The sequence below is a fragment of the Trachemys scripta genome, chromosome 3 (genome assembly GCF_013100865.1).
Source record: "Trachemys scripta elegans isolate TJP31775 chromosome 3, CAS_Tse_1.0, whole genome shotgun sequence".
NCBI lineage: Eukaryota > Metazoa > Chordata > Testudines > Emydidae > Trachemys > Trachemys scripta.
The window spans coordinates 130435947-130455901 of record NC_048300.1 but is presented as its reverse complement, the minus strand read 5'-3'; the positions used below and the strand labels follow the sequence as shown (position 1 = coordinate 130455901).

Genomic DNA, 19955 nt, shown 5'->3' with positions numbered 1-19955 from the left:
GATGCGTGGCAAAGAGAGAACCCAGCTGACTTTTCAGATCCCAAGCTGAGTTTGCAGGACTGCAGTTAGGAATATAAAACAAACCCATCTCTTTATGTGTAAACTGAGCACATTTGATAAAAAGAAAATTGGGGACAGATGATCATGGACACATGCAACACCATGCATTTAGAGACTCACATTTCAGAGCAGAATAGCTTTTTATTAAGTATACCTCCCATCAGCCCCGTGAAGTAGGTGAAGGATTGTACCACTCACAGAACATAGATTCTATGACAGATTGTAAACAAACTGCTGGCCTGATAACTGTGGCTTATTGCTAGAAAAGTGACTGTTTAAATTGTAAAGATTTTACTTAAACATGGAGGACCTGATAACAGGTCCCATTTTTAGAGGGTGTGACAGGTTGACATTCAGGGACCAGATTCTCAAGTGTGGTGTTGCCACAGCTGAACCAGGCTGCAGTACGAGTGTAACCAGCCATGGAAGGCTCATACCAGTGGCGCAGAGGCAGAGCAGGAGCTCCTATGTCACCACCCCTCCCTTCTTTTCCCACAGTTAGTGTATCCAGAATGGAAGAAGGAAAAGAGAGTTTTGGTGTTTTAACAATTAATTAAATACAGACACAAGTTGCTGAACAGTGCACTTGGGTAGTTTAATTTAAAAATTGCTTAAACCCTTCTATTTACACAGTGTATTGCATTTTTAAAAGTGACTTCAAATTGAACTCAGCATCAACCGTTACTCTCTGGAGTCCTGCTGAAACCTGTGTTTTCTTGGTAGGACTGTAAAAGCCATCGTACACAAAAACTGACAGAATAATTTGAAGATTTGAAATTACTTTCTCATAAAAGAACTTCTCTCCAAAAACTTTGCCCATCTTAATCCTACATAATTCCTGAGAGAACTAACAATTGTTCTCCCCCCAGACTACATTGAAACAGATTGGCAAAAACCTCTTAACTGCCATTTATATGAACAGCAGACTTGTTGTTGCAAACAGTTTTATTATAATCATTTATGCAAATCTTCCTTCAACCTCTTGCTGCTTGCCTACTACCGCATCTCAGATAGTTGTGCTGGCACTAGCTTCGGCTGGGTGTGCCTCCTTATCTGTCTCTGAAGGTGGCTCTCTTGAACTTGATTGTTCTTTTACCCTAGATTTCATGGCATGCACCGCATAGTTAATGCTAGTGCTTTCAGTCCAACTCCAGGACCCTGACAGGGGGTTGTATGACATTCCATTCACTGTCTTGACTAAAAAGCCATCTGTAAAAGAAGGGAAAAAAGATGGTGATCCTCAGACATTCTAAGTCAATGAAACATCAAGCTCTAAAAAAATAGCAAGTTCTAAATATACATTCTTCCACTGAGCTTTAGAGCAACAATACTGAGTCATTAGAAGCATATTTATAGTTGCTCAAGTTTCGCAGATTCAGGTCATCCACTTCAAAACTGATAAACTGAATATACACCTCTACCCCGATATAACGCTGTCCTCAGGAGCACCCCCCACCCCCCAAAAAAATCTTACCGCGTTATAGGTGAAACCACGTTATATTGAACTTGCTTTGATCTGCCGGAGCGCATAGCCCCGCCCACCCGGAGCACTGCTTTACCGCGTTATATCCGAATTTGTGTTATATCGGGTCACGTTATATCAGGGTAGAGGTGTATCTATGGAAGATGCTGGAGATTTAGCTATGAATGAAAAAAATAAGGCAAGAAGAATATGGATCAAGAAAACAGTGTAAATAAAGAGCAATTTTATGCTCCCTTCTTAATATCGCTTAGGTTCATCATATGATGCGGCATCATCCCAGGCCCAGCAGGATACAAGATAAAAGATTGAGTTCAGGCACCGGCTTGTTTACAGTGAGTTACAGAAAAAGTGAGGGGCTTGGTGGTGGGTTTTTGTTTTGTTTTTTTGTTTATTAACCTTCTGTAGAGAAGAAGTGTCTGAGGGAAAAACCCAACACCTCAGAAATCATTTTTTTAGGAAAGCATTCAAACTGGGATCACTGGTGTGACTTAGTATTTTGATCCAGCCACCATAACATACTCTCTCAAGTTTTATTGGAAAGTCTGCGGTCAGCTTTCAACTTCAGACAGCTTTTAAATGAAATGTTTTAATAAATGTAAGGCTAGTGAAAGACGATGAAGACAAAAGCCCTCGGTTTATACAATGCAGCAGCAGTTCAACCTTTGGACACTGGCTCATCAAGTATCTCAACCCTGACCTAGAGGACTCACCCTTAGAAACGAAACACTATTGTCTTCAAAAAGAGTCCAAGAATTTGCATCTTTGATGCTTTGGCTATCAACAAGGGGCCCAGTTGTGATGGTGGTTTTGTTTAGGTGACCTCTGTACGCTTGAAATTGAACTGAGGCCATCAACTCTACACACTCAGCTGAATAGCTAGTATGTGGTAATGACTTTTAGCCATGCCTGACCTATGCCAAATCTGAGCTGCTAACAGGAGTACAGAGCTCTTCACTTCAAGGTTACCAATCATCTTAACTATCTATTCCCCTGACAGTTGCTGTTATAATCAGTAACACTTGGATCTCTCTATTCACTCCCGTCATTCTATTTGACACTTACTTGAGTCTAGCAGGCATTCTAGCTCTTCAGGTGAAATAAACTTCTCCCAGTCATGAGTGCCTTCTGGTACAATCCCCATTATTCTCTCTGCAACTACAATCCCCAATATATAGGACAACTGTGTTTTGTTGATTGTAGTAATGAATAACGAGCCTTCAGGCTAATAAAAATATTAAAATAATATTCAATTAGCAATACATTTAATTGAACAAAAAGTGTGAGGACCCTTCACATGAAAAAGTATAAGACCAATCATTTTTGAACTTCAAGTACAGAATTTGTCCATTTTGAAGCCATGGGCTGCAGGAATTAAAGCTACTTTAATTGATACACATACATAAATGTTTTAAGACATCGGTAGGTGATAGAAAAATCAGGATGTTATGTTCTTTTTGTAAAGAAGGAGTCTTTTCAACATTTAAACCAAACAGTCAACATCTTCCTGGTTTTGGATCACTTAACAGAGCAACCAAGCCCAAAAATATCTATGCTAATTAAGGATAATACCTAATTAATACACGCAAATGATCCCCGAGCAGAGAATGAATTACAAGTATAAGAATGTGTATAGTAAACACAAGACAATATCTTGTCTTATTTTTTAAACTTCAATTTAATTCAAACAAACATACACACTCTTCTCCACGGCAACTGCAAGCAGATTAGTTTGGGCTATTTTCATACCTAACTGTGGCTGCTGGCCACACCATAAATCCATAGAGTAAAAACTGCCCAAGGACATTTCTCCTACAGCGAGTGGGATCAGTGGGGCACTTACTAATGGAAATGCTTGTTTGCATAGAGGACTTTTATGGGCAGCCAAATGAATAGTGCAGCCAATCAGTGCTTACTTTTTGGGGCTTTCTTTTGGGCCATCGTTAAGTGAGCGTTGTCCTGACTAGCTGACTTGCTATTTCAAATAATATATATTCCGCATTCTTGTAAAAATAAGCACATTAATAAACTTATATTGCATAGTTCATCCTCAAAGACCTTAAAACAGTTTACAGACTGTACAGAAAGATCACTTTACCCACTGACACGCAGCCATCTGTGAAGTAGAACACAGGCGCTGTTTAACAGCTGCAACAATGTTACACTACGCAGCAGTTCTGGACAACAAGTGAAACTTAGTTTATCCCATCAACACAGCTGTTAGATCTTCCTCCCTCAGTGGAAAAATCAGGCGGCAAGAACTTTTCATTAGGTTTTGACCTTGTACACAACCCAATGGGAGTCATGGTACTACTGCAATATTAAGTGATGATGTCACCGAGGCCTCTGGGATCTACATGTGCTCTGATTAACTTTTAAAATAAAAACCTTATTAAAGAAGGAAGGAACAAACATTTCCTACAATTATAACAAACACTTACTTTTAATACTTGATAGCAGTACTTGATAAATGTTTCTAGGTCAGCCACATGCTCCACTACTTCAGAAGCAATAATTACATCATAGGTTTCTGTAGCCTCTTCCACAATATCCTCCAGTGAACATGGTTTGTACTGTATTCTCTTGTCTAGAACTGGATCAAATGACTTGTGCTGTTCTGCTGTTCTAATGTTGTCCTCCAGAGGATCAATTCCAGTAACTGAAGCGCCCAGTCTACCTAGAGGCTAATGATATACCATTTGTTTATTCGCTGCATTAAAACAATCAGCGTAAACATAAAGCTCTACGTAAACTATCAGAATCTAATGTCGAAGTCACAGAAAAATCTTGCAGTAAACCTCATTAGAACAGTGAGACAAACAGCTCTGAGGGGTGGCCTTTGATCTGCAGCATTTTTAAAAGTTTGTTAGAGAGAAAGCACAAAACACATTTTAGATTTTCTATTCTTTTAAAAACTAATATTGTCAAATACAAGATAGTGATTCTTTTACATCTGTTTTTAAAATAATTGTTCTTTGTCCACTTTGCCACATGAGTGCAGATTTTGTCCACTGCAACTATCACAGAGACACTGTTTTTCTCCACTGAGTTTTTTATCCTATACTTATGATCACTCCTTACTGAAATGGTGAATCCACATGTCTTTTTAATGGCTATTCTATACATGATTATCTAAGATACCTGCTCAATGCTGAAAGCTGAATATTCGGATGTTTACTAGGAAAGTACCAGTCTTGACTGTCACTGAAATATTTTAAGTGTGTTTTTTCCTCAGAGGTTGATGTCTCTTTTGAAACTGGAATACTCTGTGTAACACAACCAACTTTATGTTATTGGAGCTCTAAATTCACTAGTTAGTAAACTTGTGAAAGTTACAAGCTCCACTGGCTTTACCAGCAGAGTGAGAGAGCTACTCATCCATAGTCATTCAGTGTGTGGAGCTTGTAAGTACTTTGAACCAGACAGTGAGAACTTAAGTAGATGGACACATATGCACAGTATATCCACCCTTAAGCACACACCTGCAAAAATTTTTAATGCTCATGTACTATTTTCAAACAGTCATAATTTTATTAAATAGAAACCATTTGTTTTATTTTTCAAAAAACAAAAGTACTATCGTCAATGAGAATTAAGGCCATACCAAGGTTCCACTTCAGTAGTTTTTGCTCTAGCTGGCTCATGTATTTGGGGGACGGGAGGTGACGGAGGAACTGTTTTATAACAGGGCAAAGATACACATTTTTCATTCTCTCGCGGTTAAAAAGGATTTACCTCTAGCTACCAGAAATGGGGGGAAGGGACAGACCCACCTTTGTGCACAGAGCCAGGGTGAGCGTCTGTGATACACCTCTGAACATAAAAGCTTCAAAAAATCTTGGGCTGCTCTGGGGGCTAGAGAGGTCCCCAGCGTAACTTAGACAATCTTGGAGGCCAGTCTAAGTTAGAGCAGCCCTATGGGTCACAGCGCTGTTGTTACACTCCCACCCTCAACCTGGGGTGCTGGAACAATTTTTATACTGGGGGTGCTGAGAGCCATTGAGCCAAACTGTAAACCTTGTATATAATGGAAACCATTTCAAGCCAGGGGGTGCGGTAGCACCCCTAGTTCCAGCACCTATGCCCTCAAAACGCCCCCTTTCCCCAGGCTTGTGAGGGGGTCCTCATGAGGCATCCTTACAACTGCCCCCTGCATCATAGGAATCCTCCTTATGCCAGATACGGGTCTTTTGGGGCCCCTTTGTACAGCCTCAGTACTATTAGGTGGTGTCAAGGGGCATGGTCAGAGATGAGAACTTTGACCAATATGGAAAATTTAAGCCCAAAAGGTGACGGTTTCAAAAGCATCACGCATGTGAAAATAGGTTATAATGGAAAACATGTTACTTCATTAACAAGAGTGGTCATGATAAAAAGTGATCTTTTACTAACCCCCCCCCCCACCACACACACACACACACACGTTATTTTGCAATGATTTTCCAAAGGAATGCTAGAAAGGACCGATGCTATTTTGCTGTTTGTGACAATATTTGAATAATCTGTTTGTTGGTTAACCTTAAGGTTTTAGCACCTCTTCCTATAGTTTCTCTTTTCTTGATGAAACTCAGTTGTTTATAACAAAACATTGCATGTACTTTTTTTAACCCAAATACAATGTAGTTTGTAGAATTTACTGCACTCCAAAACATGCATTTATCAATGTACCAACATTGCAGAAAAGGGCTTGGGGCGGCTCCTCCTCTTTGAGATTTAGGAGTTAAATAAACAAATCGTAACACCTTTCAAAGTCTTCATATGCTCCTTAGCTAGAGAGGCAGGAACAACAAACTGTGTTTCTTACTTCACTTAACAATCCACCACCACAGCCAACATCTAGAATCTTTACACCGGACAGAGGGCTTCCCAACTGATGATCACTATTCATGTTCAATAGAGTATCTCTGAAATAAAGTGTACATAAATAAGCACAAAGATACAAAATGGTTTAACTGAAATGTTTCTTTAAAATTTGTGTTAATATATATATACTCAATCATAAGCTGGTTAGTTTATAAGCCAACCCCCTCCCCCACCCCCAAGATGGATAAGTAAAAATGGAAATTTTTTATAACCCGTTCTTAAGCCGACCCTATAATTCAGGGGTCAGCAAACTTTGGCTCCCAGGCCATCAGGATAAACCGCTGGTGAGCCAAGACGGTTTGTTTACCTCGAGCATCTGCAGGCATGGAAGTAAACCTAAGCAAACAAAGTGTCCCGGTGTGCCAGCTGCTTACCCTGATGGGCCGGGACAGCAACTGGTAGGGAAATTTTTTTGGGGGGAGTGGGGGGGGAGAAGCTAGGAGTCAGGGGAGTAACCCCTGTGACCACCCCCCCACATAGAATATCAGGATTGGAAGGGACCTCAGGAGGTCATCTAGTCCAACCCCCTGCTCAAAGCAGGGCCAATCCCCAGATTTTTGCCCCAGATCCTTAAATGGCCCCCTCAAGGATTGAACTCACAATCCTAGGTTTAGCAGGCCAATGCTCAAACCACTGAGCTCTCTCTCCCCCCAAATGACCCCACCCCTAGCCCAGAACCCCCCGCCCTCCCCCAGCCCAGCCCAGAACCCCCCCCCCATCCCATCCCTTCCCACCTTATCTGGTGAGGACCAGGGGAGGATGTCTCTGGCCTGGCTGGAGCTGCTCTGGCAGGCGGGGCAGAGCGGCCGCAACCTGCTCCGGCGGGCCAGACCAGGTGGCGTGGCCACAGCATGTATATATAGAGAGGGAGAGGTGGGACACAGCCCCTCCCCCCAACAGAGGGAGCAAGGAGAGGCAGCAGAGCCAGAAGGGAAGAGACGGGGCCAGAGTCTCTCCACTTCTGGCCACGCTGCTCTCCCCCGAGCCTCCGAAGCAGCTGCAGGTCCGGGGCCGACAGGCTGCAGCTAGGGTGACCAGATCACAGGGATGAAATATCGGGACGCGGGGGGCGGAGCAAAAAAAAAAGAAAAAAAAAAAAAAAAAAAAAAAAAAAAAAGAGTTTTGCAGGAGCAGGGGGAATTAGCAGGCCCCAGCCGTGCTGCCAGATCGTACATAGCACCTCAGCAGCGCACGCTGCCCACCCCAGGGCAAAAGGTGGCCCCAATGCAGAGGGGGCCGGGGATAAAGAGGGCATTGGGGAGACCGAGAGGAGGCGCTGGGAAGCACAGGAGTCCGGGTGGGTGAGGGGGTACGGCTCCAGCGGGGCCCCGGGCAGGGCACAGGCTGGATGGGTGCAAGGAGGCAGAACCCCATAGCGGGACGGGGCGGGGGACAAAGCTGTCTCTCCCCTGGAAGCGGCTGCAGGAGCCTCCGAGCCCGAGGCTGGGCGCGGGGCAGTGGCGGTGCATGGGAGTCGGGGGCGGCGCGGTGCAGCACGGGCATGCAGGGGGCCGGGGCTGGCACAGCCAAGCCGCAGCGGCAGCCGGTCTCCTGAGCAGCTCTCCGGGGCTCCTGGCTGGGCAGCGGGTGGGAGCCGGGGCTTTTCCCGGCCCCGCGGAGCCTCCCGCTCCCCGGCCCGCCCTGGGCACATGTGGCGCGTCCCGCCGTGGCGAGGAGCCCCTGCCTCTCCCGCTTGGCTGCTCTCCAGCAGCTCCTTCCCGGTGGGGCGAGCCACTGGAGCGCAGCCAAGCGGGAGAGGCGCGGGGCTCCCCGACTGCGGCGGGGAAGTTTATGGGTTCTGGGGACCCCGACCGGCTCCTAGCCCCTGTCCGCTGGCCGCCCCGCCTGGGACAAGTCTCACCCCCCACAGCCCCTCTCCGCCGTGTGTCTCTGGCGGCCCACACCCCCGGGCCGCACCGCCCACCCGGGCCAGAGGCAGCCCCAGCTGCTGCCTGCACGCAGCCCGGGCCATGCCCAGCTAGCCCCCGGCAGCCGCAGCAAATTTTCCTTCCCCTCCCGCGCTCCTGGTAGATGCCCGACGCTCCTCCCTCCATCCCCCCTCCACAAATCCTTCCTCCTAACCTCTTCCCTCCATCCCCCTTTCTTCCTCCCTTCATCCCCCTCACATCCCACACAGCACCACACGCTGGTGTCCGGTGGCCTCCCTCCAGCGCTTGCGCAGCCGCCATACAGCTGATCAGTGGCGCACAAGCCTGCGAGGGAGGGGAATGCGGGCTGTGTGCTTCGGGAAAAGGCGGGGCCAGGGTGGGGATTTGGGGAGGGATCCAATGGGGGAAGGAGGAGGCGGAGTCGGGGCGGGGGGGCGTGAGCGCTGGAACGGAGGGCAAATGTGCTTTTTTGTCCAGTGTCCCGACCGAACATCAGTCGGGGCGTGGGACAAAAAAGCAAATATCGGGACAGTCCCGATAAAATCGGGACGTCTGGTCACCCTAGCTGCAGCTGTGCCGCTTGGCCCCGCCCCCCAGAGCAGGCTGCGGCCGAGCCGCCCAGCCCAGCCCACTGGAACATGCTGCGGCCGCGCTGCCCGGTCTGGCCCACTGGAGCAGGCTGAGGCCACACACTGTCCAGCCTGCCGGAGCAGCTCCAGCCAGGCCAGAGACATCCTCCCCTGGCCATCCCCAGATAAGGTGGGAAGGGATGGGATGGGGAGAGTGTGGGGGTAGAGACTAGTGGTGGGGTCATGTGATATTTGTTCAACAAGTTATGTCTCATTTTCCTGTCTAAGTTATTTTACACTGTTTTTAGATGGATGCTTAGAAATAGCATTACACAGCAAAAGAAATCCCCAAACTGTACCTAATAAAAGGCACTCTAATATCATTCAGAGAATGCAGGGCGGAATATTCTCCTTGTTCATCCCACCACCTATGTGCCAAAAGCTGGAATTTTTTCATCTCTTTTGAATCCACTGTTGTGTGTGAAGTGCTGTATAGCCTCTTCATAGCAGACCTAAACAATGAAAGTCAAACATCATGTCATAAACATCGATACCTGGCACCAAAACATGTGACTGAAACAAAAAGTTGGATTAAGAGGCGGGAAAAATATTTCCTTCAAGGTGGGACGAGGGACAAAGCCAGAGAAAGCACTTTTTATTCGTTATATTTCGCTGCCTAGAATCTAAAATCTCTCCTTTTAACTTAGTTAAGACACTGAATTAATAATAACTCTGAGCATAAAATAGATTATGGAATGTACATAACATTGGGGATTTCTTTAATTTAGTAGTATGTATTTATGTAAAGTAACAATAAAGAGAAAGAGCACAAATTATCTGAAAAACTCTTTTGAAAGATCAAAATTGATTTTATCAGATCATCATCAAGTTGTCATCACACATCATTAAGGTCATTTTTATACAGTAAAGGATGTCATAGATAATTCTATTAGCTACTGTACTTACATGCTGCTTTTCATTTCAGTCAGATGGACAAACCTTGTACTGCTGGATGTCAACTGCATTTTCCAGCTGTAGTTCTCACTGAAGCCCCCAGGGCCTCTCTGAAACCCCTGACCATAATGGTCACCTGCATATATAACAAAATCAATGCAATGGAAATCATCAGCTTTACGATCATTCAGAGATAAAAAAATCTGTTTGTCAAATTGGTTTGAAACATTATGTAGTGGTAATAGAATTTTAAATAATTAAAATATGCATCCAGGAGCTAATCAGTGTATTTACCTTTACCTGTGAATACACTGCTCTCTCACACAACAGTTAAGGAGAGAAACCAGTCCCCTGTTTTTAATAGATTTATTAAAAGAATATGCAAACAAATACAGAGCTAAGCAAATCTATCACTGATTTACTTCTAATTTCCCATAACTAATCAAATATGACACAATCAAATTAAGATTACAATTGAAATTCAATTAACAGATCTGTGGTTCAATTTATCTGGTTTGCCAATTACTACAATAAGCATTTAAATCAATTTACTATGTTAAAACAAGAATTACTTCAAGACTTCACAGGAAAGTTAAGAAAGAATGCATTTCTTTTGATCTAATCAAGTGATCTAAGAGTCTGCTAAAAACAGAAGCTGACTCTTGCCTTTGCACTACGAAAGTACAGCTCTTGGAGCCTGTCTACACTGTAAATGCTAGAGAGGCACAGCTATGGTATGGCAGCTGTGTGTCTGTAGGCACCATAGTGAAGGGGGTTTTCCGTCACTGTAGTTAAGCCACCCCCTCGAGAAGGTTAATGGGAGAATTCTTCCGTCAACCTAGCAGTGTCAATTCCAGGAGTTAAGTCAATCTAACTACGGTGTTCAAGATAGCGACTGTGGAGGAGTTAGAAATGAAAATGCCTGTCATGAACAGGGGGTAGGGAGGTCACCTATGGCAGGGAACTCAAACCATGCCACAAGCTAGGAACCGTCTAAAACTGTGCAGGAGTCTAGCCAGTTCCACCAGGTAAGCACAGATGAACCCACTGACAAAGGGGAAGGGAATTTGAATAAGTGTACTTGCAAGTTTTTTTTTTTATTATTTTCCTGTCCCTCAAACCTCATCTCCCACCTTTGTTCCCCATTTTAAAAATGACACCTATCCCATTCACAAGTTAAGACAAAAGGGATCAACTTTTCATTGTTGTACTAGTATAATGTTAGAAAATACATTTCAAAAATGGTTGTATGGCAGTCTAGTTATACAATCCACATTAAATCAGTGTCGTGTTCAGGTAGCAGTGGAACAAACAGAGGCAGACTCAAGGTTCACTTTTCATTTCTTTGGCTTGTTGGGCTAGGAGGGGGGCCTTGTGGAGTACTATGTTTATCAGAATAGGGATGTCTCTTTTATCCTTGAGAGATCCCGATGAAACTTTCATGGAGATATTCTGCAATCCTCTCCTGAAGAATTCTAGGGATGGTATCTTTATTTCTTCCTCTGAGATAGGACACCTTCCCATGCCACTCTGTGATGAGTTCAGCTGGCACCATTGCAGTAAACAGGCTAGCCCCACAGAGGCCCAGGCGGCTTAAGGAAGCCATCAACAGCCATGTTCTCTGTGCCTTTATGACTCTCAGGAGTGAGATATCAGCCAAAATCACCATTGCCTATGAAAAATAGTGTTAATAGTCACTGCCATTTCCCTATATCAGTACCCAGGGAGAGGACCAAACTGTAGATCCACATGAAATAGAACACCGCCTCTTCTTCCCCCTGCTAGGCCGTACTAACCAGGATTTGAGTTACAGAGCAATGCAGTAACAAGATGCTCCAAAGCTGAGGCATCAATAAGCATTTTTATTAAGGTATTTGTGAAAATAATGCAAAGGAAGTTTTGAGACTTCTTTCCCTTTTCGTTGTGACTGCAAATGTAAAGTGGATCAGTCTGTTTTTAATCAGCAACTTCTGGCATGGTGGTTTTGAGGGGTCCCCCCTCCATGCCACTGCATGTCTGACCCTGATCAGGAGACGAAGAAAGAGGACTAGGGAGTATATGTTCTTCAAGATCCTCCAGGCCACAATTGCCTTGTACCATGATCAAAGGTCTTGGAGATTTCTTCAGAACATAACATAGAGGGAAAAACTGAGAATGAAGAGAGCAGCTGCTGCAGGACAGGCAAAAGGACTAAGAGGCACCAAGGAAATGCACCAGGACGTAATGGGGTTATTCAGGTAACAAATGCAAATGTTGCAGAGCATGGTTGACCTACAGTCCCAAAGGTCCCGCACTGAGCGCATGTTGCAGTCCTTGGAGAACTCTATGGGTGCTGCTCCCTAACATCCTTACCCTCAACTGTTCCACACCGAGGAACAACAAGGAGAACCACAGCTACATATACACCTGTAAAAACACAGGTCAGTATAGATGTAGCTACAACAGACTGCACTGAATTACCATTTACATACCTTGACATAAATGTTATTGTTTACTTCCATCTTCACTTGGGATTTTGGCAAAAGTCTTTTTAATCTTGCATGTGTTTGAGCTTCAATTTTGTTAATTGCTGTTTTACACACAATAAAGCTTTACTTTTAGAAAGCCAGAGTATTTACTAGTTCACATCAAGCACTCCAGAATGCACAGCAGGAGGCAAAGACCCTACCAATGTACTGTTTAAGTGTACAAGACAGACACTTAATTAAAGCAACAAAGAACTCTACTATAGCAGACTGACAAAATGCTCTTTTATGGCCTTCCTCAATCGCACATCTGCTCTTCTAGTAGCCTCGGTGTCTGGCTGTTCAAATTCAGCAGACAGCCAGTCAACCAGATTCCTCCAACCCAGTGGCAGCTATTCCCCCTTCACCTCACAGATGTTGTGCAGTATACAGCATGCAGATATAACCTTTGGAATGTTTCTCACTGAGATCCAATCTAGTAAGTAAACACCACCAGCGTCCCTTCAATCTCCCAAAAGCAAATTCTAATGTCATTCTGCACCTGCTGAGCTGGTAGTTAAAACTTTCTTGGTGTGTGAGGTGGCCAGTGTATAGCTTCGTGAGCCAGGGAAGCAAGGGGTAGGTTGGGTCCCCCAGATTCACTATTGCCACTTCAACATTGCCAATGAAAAGTCCTGTATACTTCCCTGATCGGCCACATTGATATCAGTGAAGTGCACCTGGTGATCCACTAACACCTGCATAACCACAGAAAAGTAACTCTTTCTGTGTGGCAAGGTGGGCTGGTGCCAAAATAGGAACGTGTGTGCCATCTATCACCCTATCGCAGTTCAGGAACCCCATTACTGCAAATCTGCCTACTGTTTCCTATATAGTCACAGTCCTCCATAGCAAGAGATGTGATCCAACTGTGTAAGGCCATAAAACAATGGGACCCGCACTGTGGATTTTCCAACCCAAAATTATTGTCCACTGACCAGTAGCAAGCCAGTGTGTGTTACAAGCTTCCAGAGAGTGATCTCCACTTGCTTCTCACTTGTCAATGCTACTTCTCATTTTGGTGTCCCTGTTGTGGAGAGCTGAGGTGAGCTCGACACAGCCCCAAGAATGTGGCTTTTCACATCTGAAAGCTCTACAGCCACTGCTCATCATCCCAAACCTACATTATGATGCAATCCCACATGTCAGTGCTCATTTCTCAGGCCCAGAAACAGTGCTCCATCATGCAGAGGAGCTCTGGGAATGCCGGCAGCAACCTGGCATTGTTTTTCACTATGTCCATCAGCATCCAGTTACTGTGCTCAACTAACGCTGCACTTTCTTCATCACAATCCTGATTGCAGCAGTACTCCCTCAAGCTGTGAAAATACTGGACAGTCGTGTGTCCTGTATTAGCAATGCAGATGAGAACTGTACTGAGTTCTGCCGGCTCCATGCTTCTGTCAGGCAGATGGCGGACACCAAAAAGCACTCCTCGGGGCTGTGACAATTTTGAAAAACTGTACCAAAATTATGGGATATGGAAAGTATTATAGGATGGAGAAATTAGCATGGTGGGAACTTGACCCCTCGCTATCAAGAAATCTGTAGGTGATTTGCTACTATTCTACAAAGCAATGCGGAAGTGTCCCAAAAGGCACTGCACCAGAAAGCAGGGCACAGTGGGATACCTACCCAGGATATACTGCACTTCACACTAATGTTACATCGACACACAGACTCTGGGTAGGCATACACAGCACCAGTTCAAGCAACCAGAACACACACACACCCATGCAATATACACATTTTGGTGGCTCTATAGATATGTAATTTGCATCCACCAAACTTTGTAGTGGAGACCCCAATACTGCAAAAAACTTATGCACATGCTTAATTTTACTACCACAAGTAACCCCACTGACTTCAATGAGACTTCACGGTAGTTAAGTTAAGCATGTGTGTGTTTGCAGATTGGGATCTTAGTTGGCAAGCTCTTTGGGGCAAGGACCATTTTTAATGTACATGTACAGTGCCTAGCACAACAGGACTCTGATCCGGGATACATTTAAAGATGGCACACTCCAAATCCACCAGGGCATTTTGGAAACTGTGGTCCTCCTCTCCCCAGCCTGTCCCATACTTTTCCAGTCCATTCATCTCCTCTCACCATCACGTGCACCCTCATCCATAGCTTTAGTCAAAGCCATGCTCCAATAATAGGTACCCATGGGATACTTGATTACCATCAGCCTGACTTTTTAACTTGTTCCACGTGTAAGATTATTTGTCTGAGAGCGTAGTGGATGATGGAGAGCTCGACAATGCCTAGTAAGACAATAATCCAGTTTGTTTTTCAGAGACTAAAGAAGGTCTGGGGAGAAGGAAATCTTATTAGTTAGGATAAAGGATACCATCACAGACTCACTTTTTATGCAACACAAAGCACACCTCCTGCATGCAGATCAATAAAACTCAGAATCCCTACTGTTATTAATCAGCTCTATATAATGGTGAAAGCATCTGAAGCCTTCTGGAATAATTACAATTTATTCGTACAAATACTAGGCACACAATCTTCCCTCTAATCACTTCTGTGCTTTATCATTAAAAAGGGACAGTGTCAAGTAGAATGGGATTCACTTACACTGTTCGCATGGGTTGCTCAGGAAAAATACACTTTGTACAGCTTACATTGTGTAACAGTGAGCGTGTGGCATATTTACGCCTGGTCATTTTGTTTGGAGCCGCTTTCCCTCTAAACTACATCTAAAAAGATTCTTATTGATTTATTATTAGAAATGGCCAGGATAGTTCCATACAGAAAAAATAACTTCTTCTCCCCCCCCCTTCCCGTACACTTTAAGATTAAACAGTGAGTGAACGAGCTTTTAAAAAAGAAAAACCATGAACTATCAAAAGAAAAGTTGCCAAAAACATCAGTCTGTCATTAAGAACTCAGATACAAAACAAAGGGAATAGCTAGCTTTATTCCCGTAGTAGACGATTTTGGGCATCAAGCTTGAAGTATCTAGAAAAACTAATTATCACCTCTCATTTAGACACACGCGTCAAGTCATAGTCTGTGTGTTTATACTTGAGTAACAAAACAGAATTAGAGCAATTATTTTAAGCAATTTGTTCTTATGTAAATTCTTATACCGCCCCTCATCACTGAAATATGAGTGCCTTCCAGCAGTGTTAAGCAATGTGACTAACATCTGTTCATATGCAGTTCGCTCTGTCTCATCCTCTCCCCATGGGAAAAATTATGTGGGCTAGTGTAGTGTTTTGGTAGGGTTTTTTGTTTTATTTATTAATTTATATGAATACACTCCAATATGTTTATATTACAGTCAGTTTCATGCTAACAGTGCTGTATCCCTTCTGAGGAGAGGAGGGAGAATCTCACTACTAAGTTATTTATAGAAAATACTTAGATAATTTACAGGTGATAAATAAAGCAACTAAATGACGGGGGGAGGGGAGAGAGAGAGACTCAAGGTGGGTGAGGTAATATCTTTTATTGAACCAACTTCAGTTGGTAAGAGAGAAAAGCTTCCAAGTTTACAAGGAGTTCCTCTTCAGGTCTGGAAAACTGACACAATGTCTGAGTTAGCTTCCCAGACCTGAAGAAGAGCTTTGTGTATACTTGGAAGCTTGTCTCTTTCACCAACGGAAGTTGGTCCAATAAAAGATATTGCCTCACCCACCCAGTGGCGGATTAATAATTTTGCCGCCCCTAGGCCGGGAAATAATTGCCGCCCTGGCCCTGCCCCGACTCCACCCTTTCCCCGCCCCCATCCCAACCCCCTCCCCAAAGTCCCCATCCCAACTCCGCCCCGTCCCTTCCGCTATTGGATCCCTTCCCCAAATCCCCGCCCCCGGCCCCGCCTCTTCCCCCAGTGTGTGGCATTCCCCTTCCTCCCCCCTCCCTCCCTGCCCCGCCACAGCTGTTTCGTGGCGCAAGCGCTGGGAGGGGAGAGAAACAGGATGCCGCGGCGCGCTTGCAGAGAAGGCGGAGGTGAGCTGGAGCAGGGGGGCAGAGCGCGGAGAGGAGCTTCTGCCCCTGAAAATTTGTCGGCCTAGGCAATAATACGGAGCTGCACCCACCTTGTTTCTCTAATACTCTGAGACTAACATGATTACAACAACATTGCATAAAAAAATAAAAATAAAAATAGAACTAGTGTAGATAAAATGAAACACAAATGTGCTGTCAAAGGCCTGGAAATGTATAATGCAAATAAAGCAAGTACACAGTTCAAAGGCCATATAGATCTGTCAGTATTATGGATCAGATCACTCTAGCAATGCTTTAGTCTGATTTTTTTGCTGCCAGATTAAAAAAATACATAGCAAATCATTTTGGTAGTTTTAATTTATTAACCCTATTGGGGTCCTTCAGTACTATCATTATATGAATATTTACTACTGCTAATGGTGGCTTATGCCCTTATTTTATGTAACAATATATACCTACAACTATGTCCTTTAGTTATTGATTTAGGAAAATCCACCAGTGAAGTAGAAAAGTGCTTATCCTGTTTTATTGTGTGATGAAGTAAGAATTTTGGTAATATTTTTATGCTTGCTATTGCACTTTAGTTTCACTCTGTGTTCTGCATGGCTATGCAGGGAGTGTAAAGGGTTAAAAAGCTGCTCTTGGGGCAGAGCAGGGGACATGGGAACATCAGAATGGCCATACTGAGTCAGATCAATGGTCTATCTAGCTCAGTATCCTGCGTCCCCACAGGGGCAAGTGCCAGATGCTTCAGAGGGAATGAACTGAATAGGATAATTACCGAGTGATCCATCCCGTCATCCAATCCCAGTCTCTGGCAGTCAGAGGTTTAGGGACACCTAAAACATGGAATTGTCTCTCTGACCATTTTGTTTGATAGCCACTGATGGACCTATCCTCCAAGGAGGTCCCGGACCTGCCCTTGTGGAACTGTGCGAGTTCTTGGGGCCCAGCACACAAAAAGGATCACTCCCCAGGAACAGGTCGCAAGCTGGGGCATAGACCAGACCCTGTGAATCCATGATGATGGTAGTCTTTAGAGCTTTACTCCTCTAAGCCACCTTTGCAGACCAGTAGTTCCATTCAAAATTGCCAGCTTCAAGCTTTAATAGAGCAAACAATCCATGAAATGCTTCTAAGCTTAATTTTATATAATAATTAGTTCCATCCTAAATACATTGATAATTATCTTTCCTGTTTAAATGACTATAGCAAAGTAGCTAATTATTACTCACTGTTGAACTTCCATCATGCCAACCGACCAACCCTCCAATTGTTTCTAAAAAGCTACTCCTCCTTACATATTATAACAATTTAGTCTGCAAGTACAGTATTGTGACATTTCTAAGCCACTGACCACAGGACCTGCAATGGTTGGCAACCTGCAGCCCAACAGGGTAATCCACTGGAGGGCCACGAGATAGTTTGTTTACATTTGCACAGCCACCCGCAGCTCCCAGTGGCCAGGAATGGCGAACCACAGCCACTGGGAGCTGCGGGCAGCCGTGCAAATGTAAAATTGTCTGGCAGCCCGCCAGCAGATTACCCTGATGGGCTGCGTGCGGCCCGTGGGCTGCAGGTTGCCCACCACTGAGCTATATTATGTAGCTATCACCACACATTTTACTTTGTGGGCCTTAATTGTGTGCGGTTTATATCTTTCACCATGATTTGTGCTCACTAACACAACCTTTGGGGCCTCTCCTTCCAACACTCCTGCACGACCCTAACAAAAGGTCTGCCATTAAACCACTTAAGCTAACATTTACAGAAAGCCCCTATGAGCCAGCTGAACAAGACAGCCTAACTGGCCTCAGATATTCTGCAGATAACAGAAGGAATCCCTAGTTGTACCCCTAATGTGGGTTTTCGCAGGGATGCACTAAACTAGAGAGCTGAGCTGTTTCCATGGGTAAGCTCCTTGCTCTGAAAGTTAACTGTAGCCAAGAAAGGCTGAGTTTTACCTTCAGCGCAGACAAGGAGCGCTAAAGAGAGTAAGCTGTGAACTATATAGACTGGGGCTCCCAGAAAGACCCAGTGAAGTGAAATCACTGTACATAATCCCAACTATACATATAAAATGACGAGGTCTAATTTAGCTGTTACCACTCAAGAAAGAGATCTTGGAGTCATTGTGGAGAATAGTTCTCTGAAAACATCCACTCAACGTGCAACGGCAGTCAAAAAAGCTAACAGAACACTGGGAATCATTAACAAAGAGATATACAAGATGACAAAAAATATCATATTGCCTCTATATAAATCTATGGTACACCCACATCTTGAATACTGCACACACATTTGGTCACCCCATCTCAAAATAGATATATTGGAATTAGAAAAGGTTCAGAAACGGGCAACAAAAATTATTAGGGGTATGGAACAGCTTCCATATCAGGAGAGATTAATAAGATTGTGACTTTTCAATTTGGAAAAAAGATGACTAAGGGGGGACAAGATAGAGGTCTATAAAATCATGACTAGTGTGGAGAAAGTAAATGAGGAACTGTTATTTACTCCTTCTCATAACAGGAGAATCAGGGGTCACTAAATGAAATTAATAGGCAGCAGGTTTAAAACAAACAAAATGAAGTATTTCTTCACACAATGCATAGTCAACCTGTAGAACTCCTTGCCAGAGAATGTTGTGAAGGCCAAGATTATAACAGGGTTTAAAAATAGAACTAGATAAAGTCATGGAGAATAGAGCCATCGATGGCTATTAGCCAGGATGGGCAGGGATGGTGTCCCTAGCCTCTGTTTGCCAGAAATTGGGAATGGCCGATAGAGGATGGATCACTTGATGATTACCTGTTCCCTTCATTCCCTCTGGGACACCTGGCATTGGCCACTGTTGGCAGACAGGATACTGGGCTAGATGGACCTTTGGGCTGACCCAGTATGGCCATTCTTATGCATAGAAAGCCCAGCTTCCAGGCACTGACTAAATGTTAGCAAACACGGGTTACCAGGGGCGTAAGAGGCCACGCTACTATTTTCGGGGAGCTAGAAGTAGCCCTGACAGTCGGCTAGCACTTGCCGTGCGGGGTTTCAGCCTGTTGTCCTTGCCACACGGTGCAGCTCTGGACTGCGGCAGGGCTGCTGGGTCCCGCCGCAGGGCCGCGGCGCGTTTGCACTGTGCCCCGGGTAAGCGCCCGCCCGCTGCATGGCACTCGGGCGCTGTCAATCACGCCGCTGTCGCAAGCCGACCGCGGCGGTTCCGGAGCCCGCGCCAAGCGCCGGAGAGCGCTACCGGCCCCTGCACAACCACAGGGGCTGGCGGCGCGGGGGGACACGTAGCCCAGCCGCCGCGGGCCGCAGGCAGGCCCCACAGGAAACACCCAGAGCCAGCTGGTGCCGCCGTCCCGGGCTGCCTGCCCCAGCCCCGCTTGGCTCTGGCCGGGCCCAGGAGGTACTCACCGGCCGCTGTCCCCAGCCTCCTCCCCCGCGGGTCCGCCCCGCTGCTCCGGCCCCGCGGGGCGACTAGAGCCCGGGCTGCTCTGCTCAGCCCGCCGCAGCCCCACATTGCCCCAGGCAGAGCGCTGCCGCCGAGCTCCGCCCTTAGCGGGACCCGCCTCCCGCCGCTGCACAGCGCGGCCACCGCCGCACAGTTCCGGGCTAGGTAGGGTGAGCAGATCGCGAGAGGAAAATATCGGGAGGCGGGGAGGACAC

At 45.3% G+C, this 19955-nt stretch overlaps 1 protein-coding gene across 1 annotated transcript; it reads right to left on the bottom strand.

The window, feature by feature from the left end:
• Nucleotides 1-181: 181 nt before the first annotated feature.
• On the bottom strand, nt 182-19907 carry COQ3 (coenzyme Q3, methyltransferase). The gene is made up of 7 exons (XM_034765996.1): nt 19704-19907; nt 9828-9951; nt 9221-9373; nt 6345-6444; nt 3982-4224; nt 2606-2765; nt 182-1269 (listed from the first exon to the last, which is right to left on the bottom strand). The coding sequence occupies exons 1-7, from the start codon at nt 19807-19809 to the stop codon at nt 1067-1069; spliced, it is 1089 nt and encodes a 362-aa protein (XP_034621887.1). The 5' UTR covers nt 19810-19907; the 3' UTR covers nt 182-1066.
• Between the last annotated feature and the right edge of the window lie 48 nt (nt 19908-19955).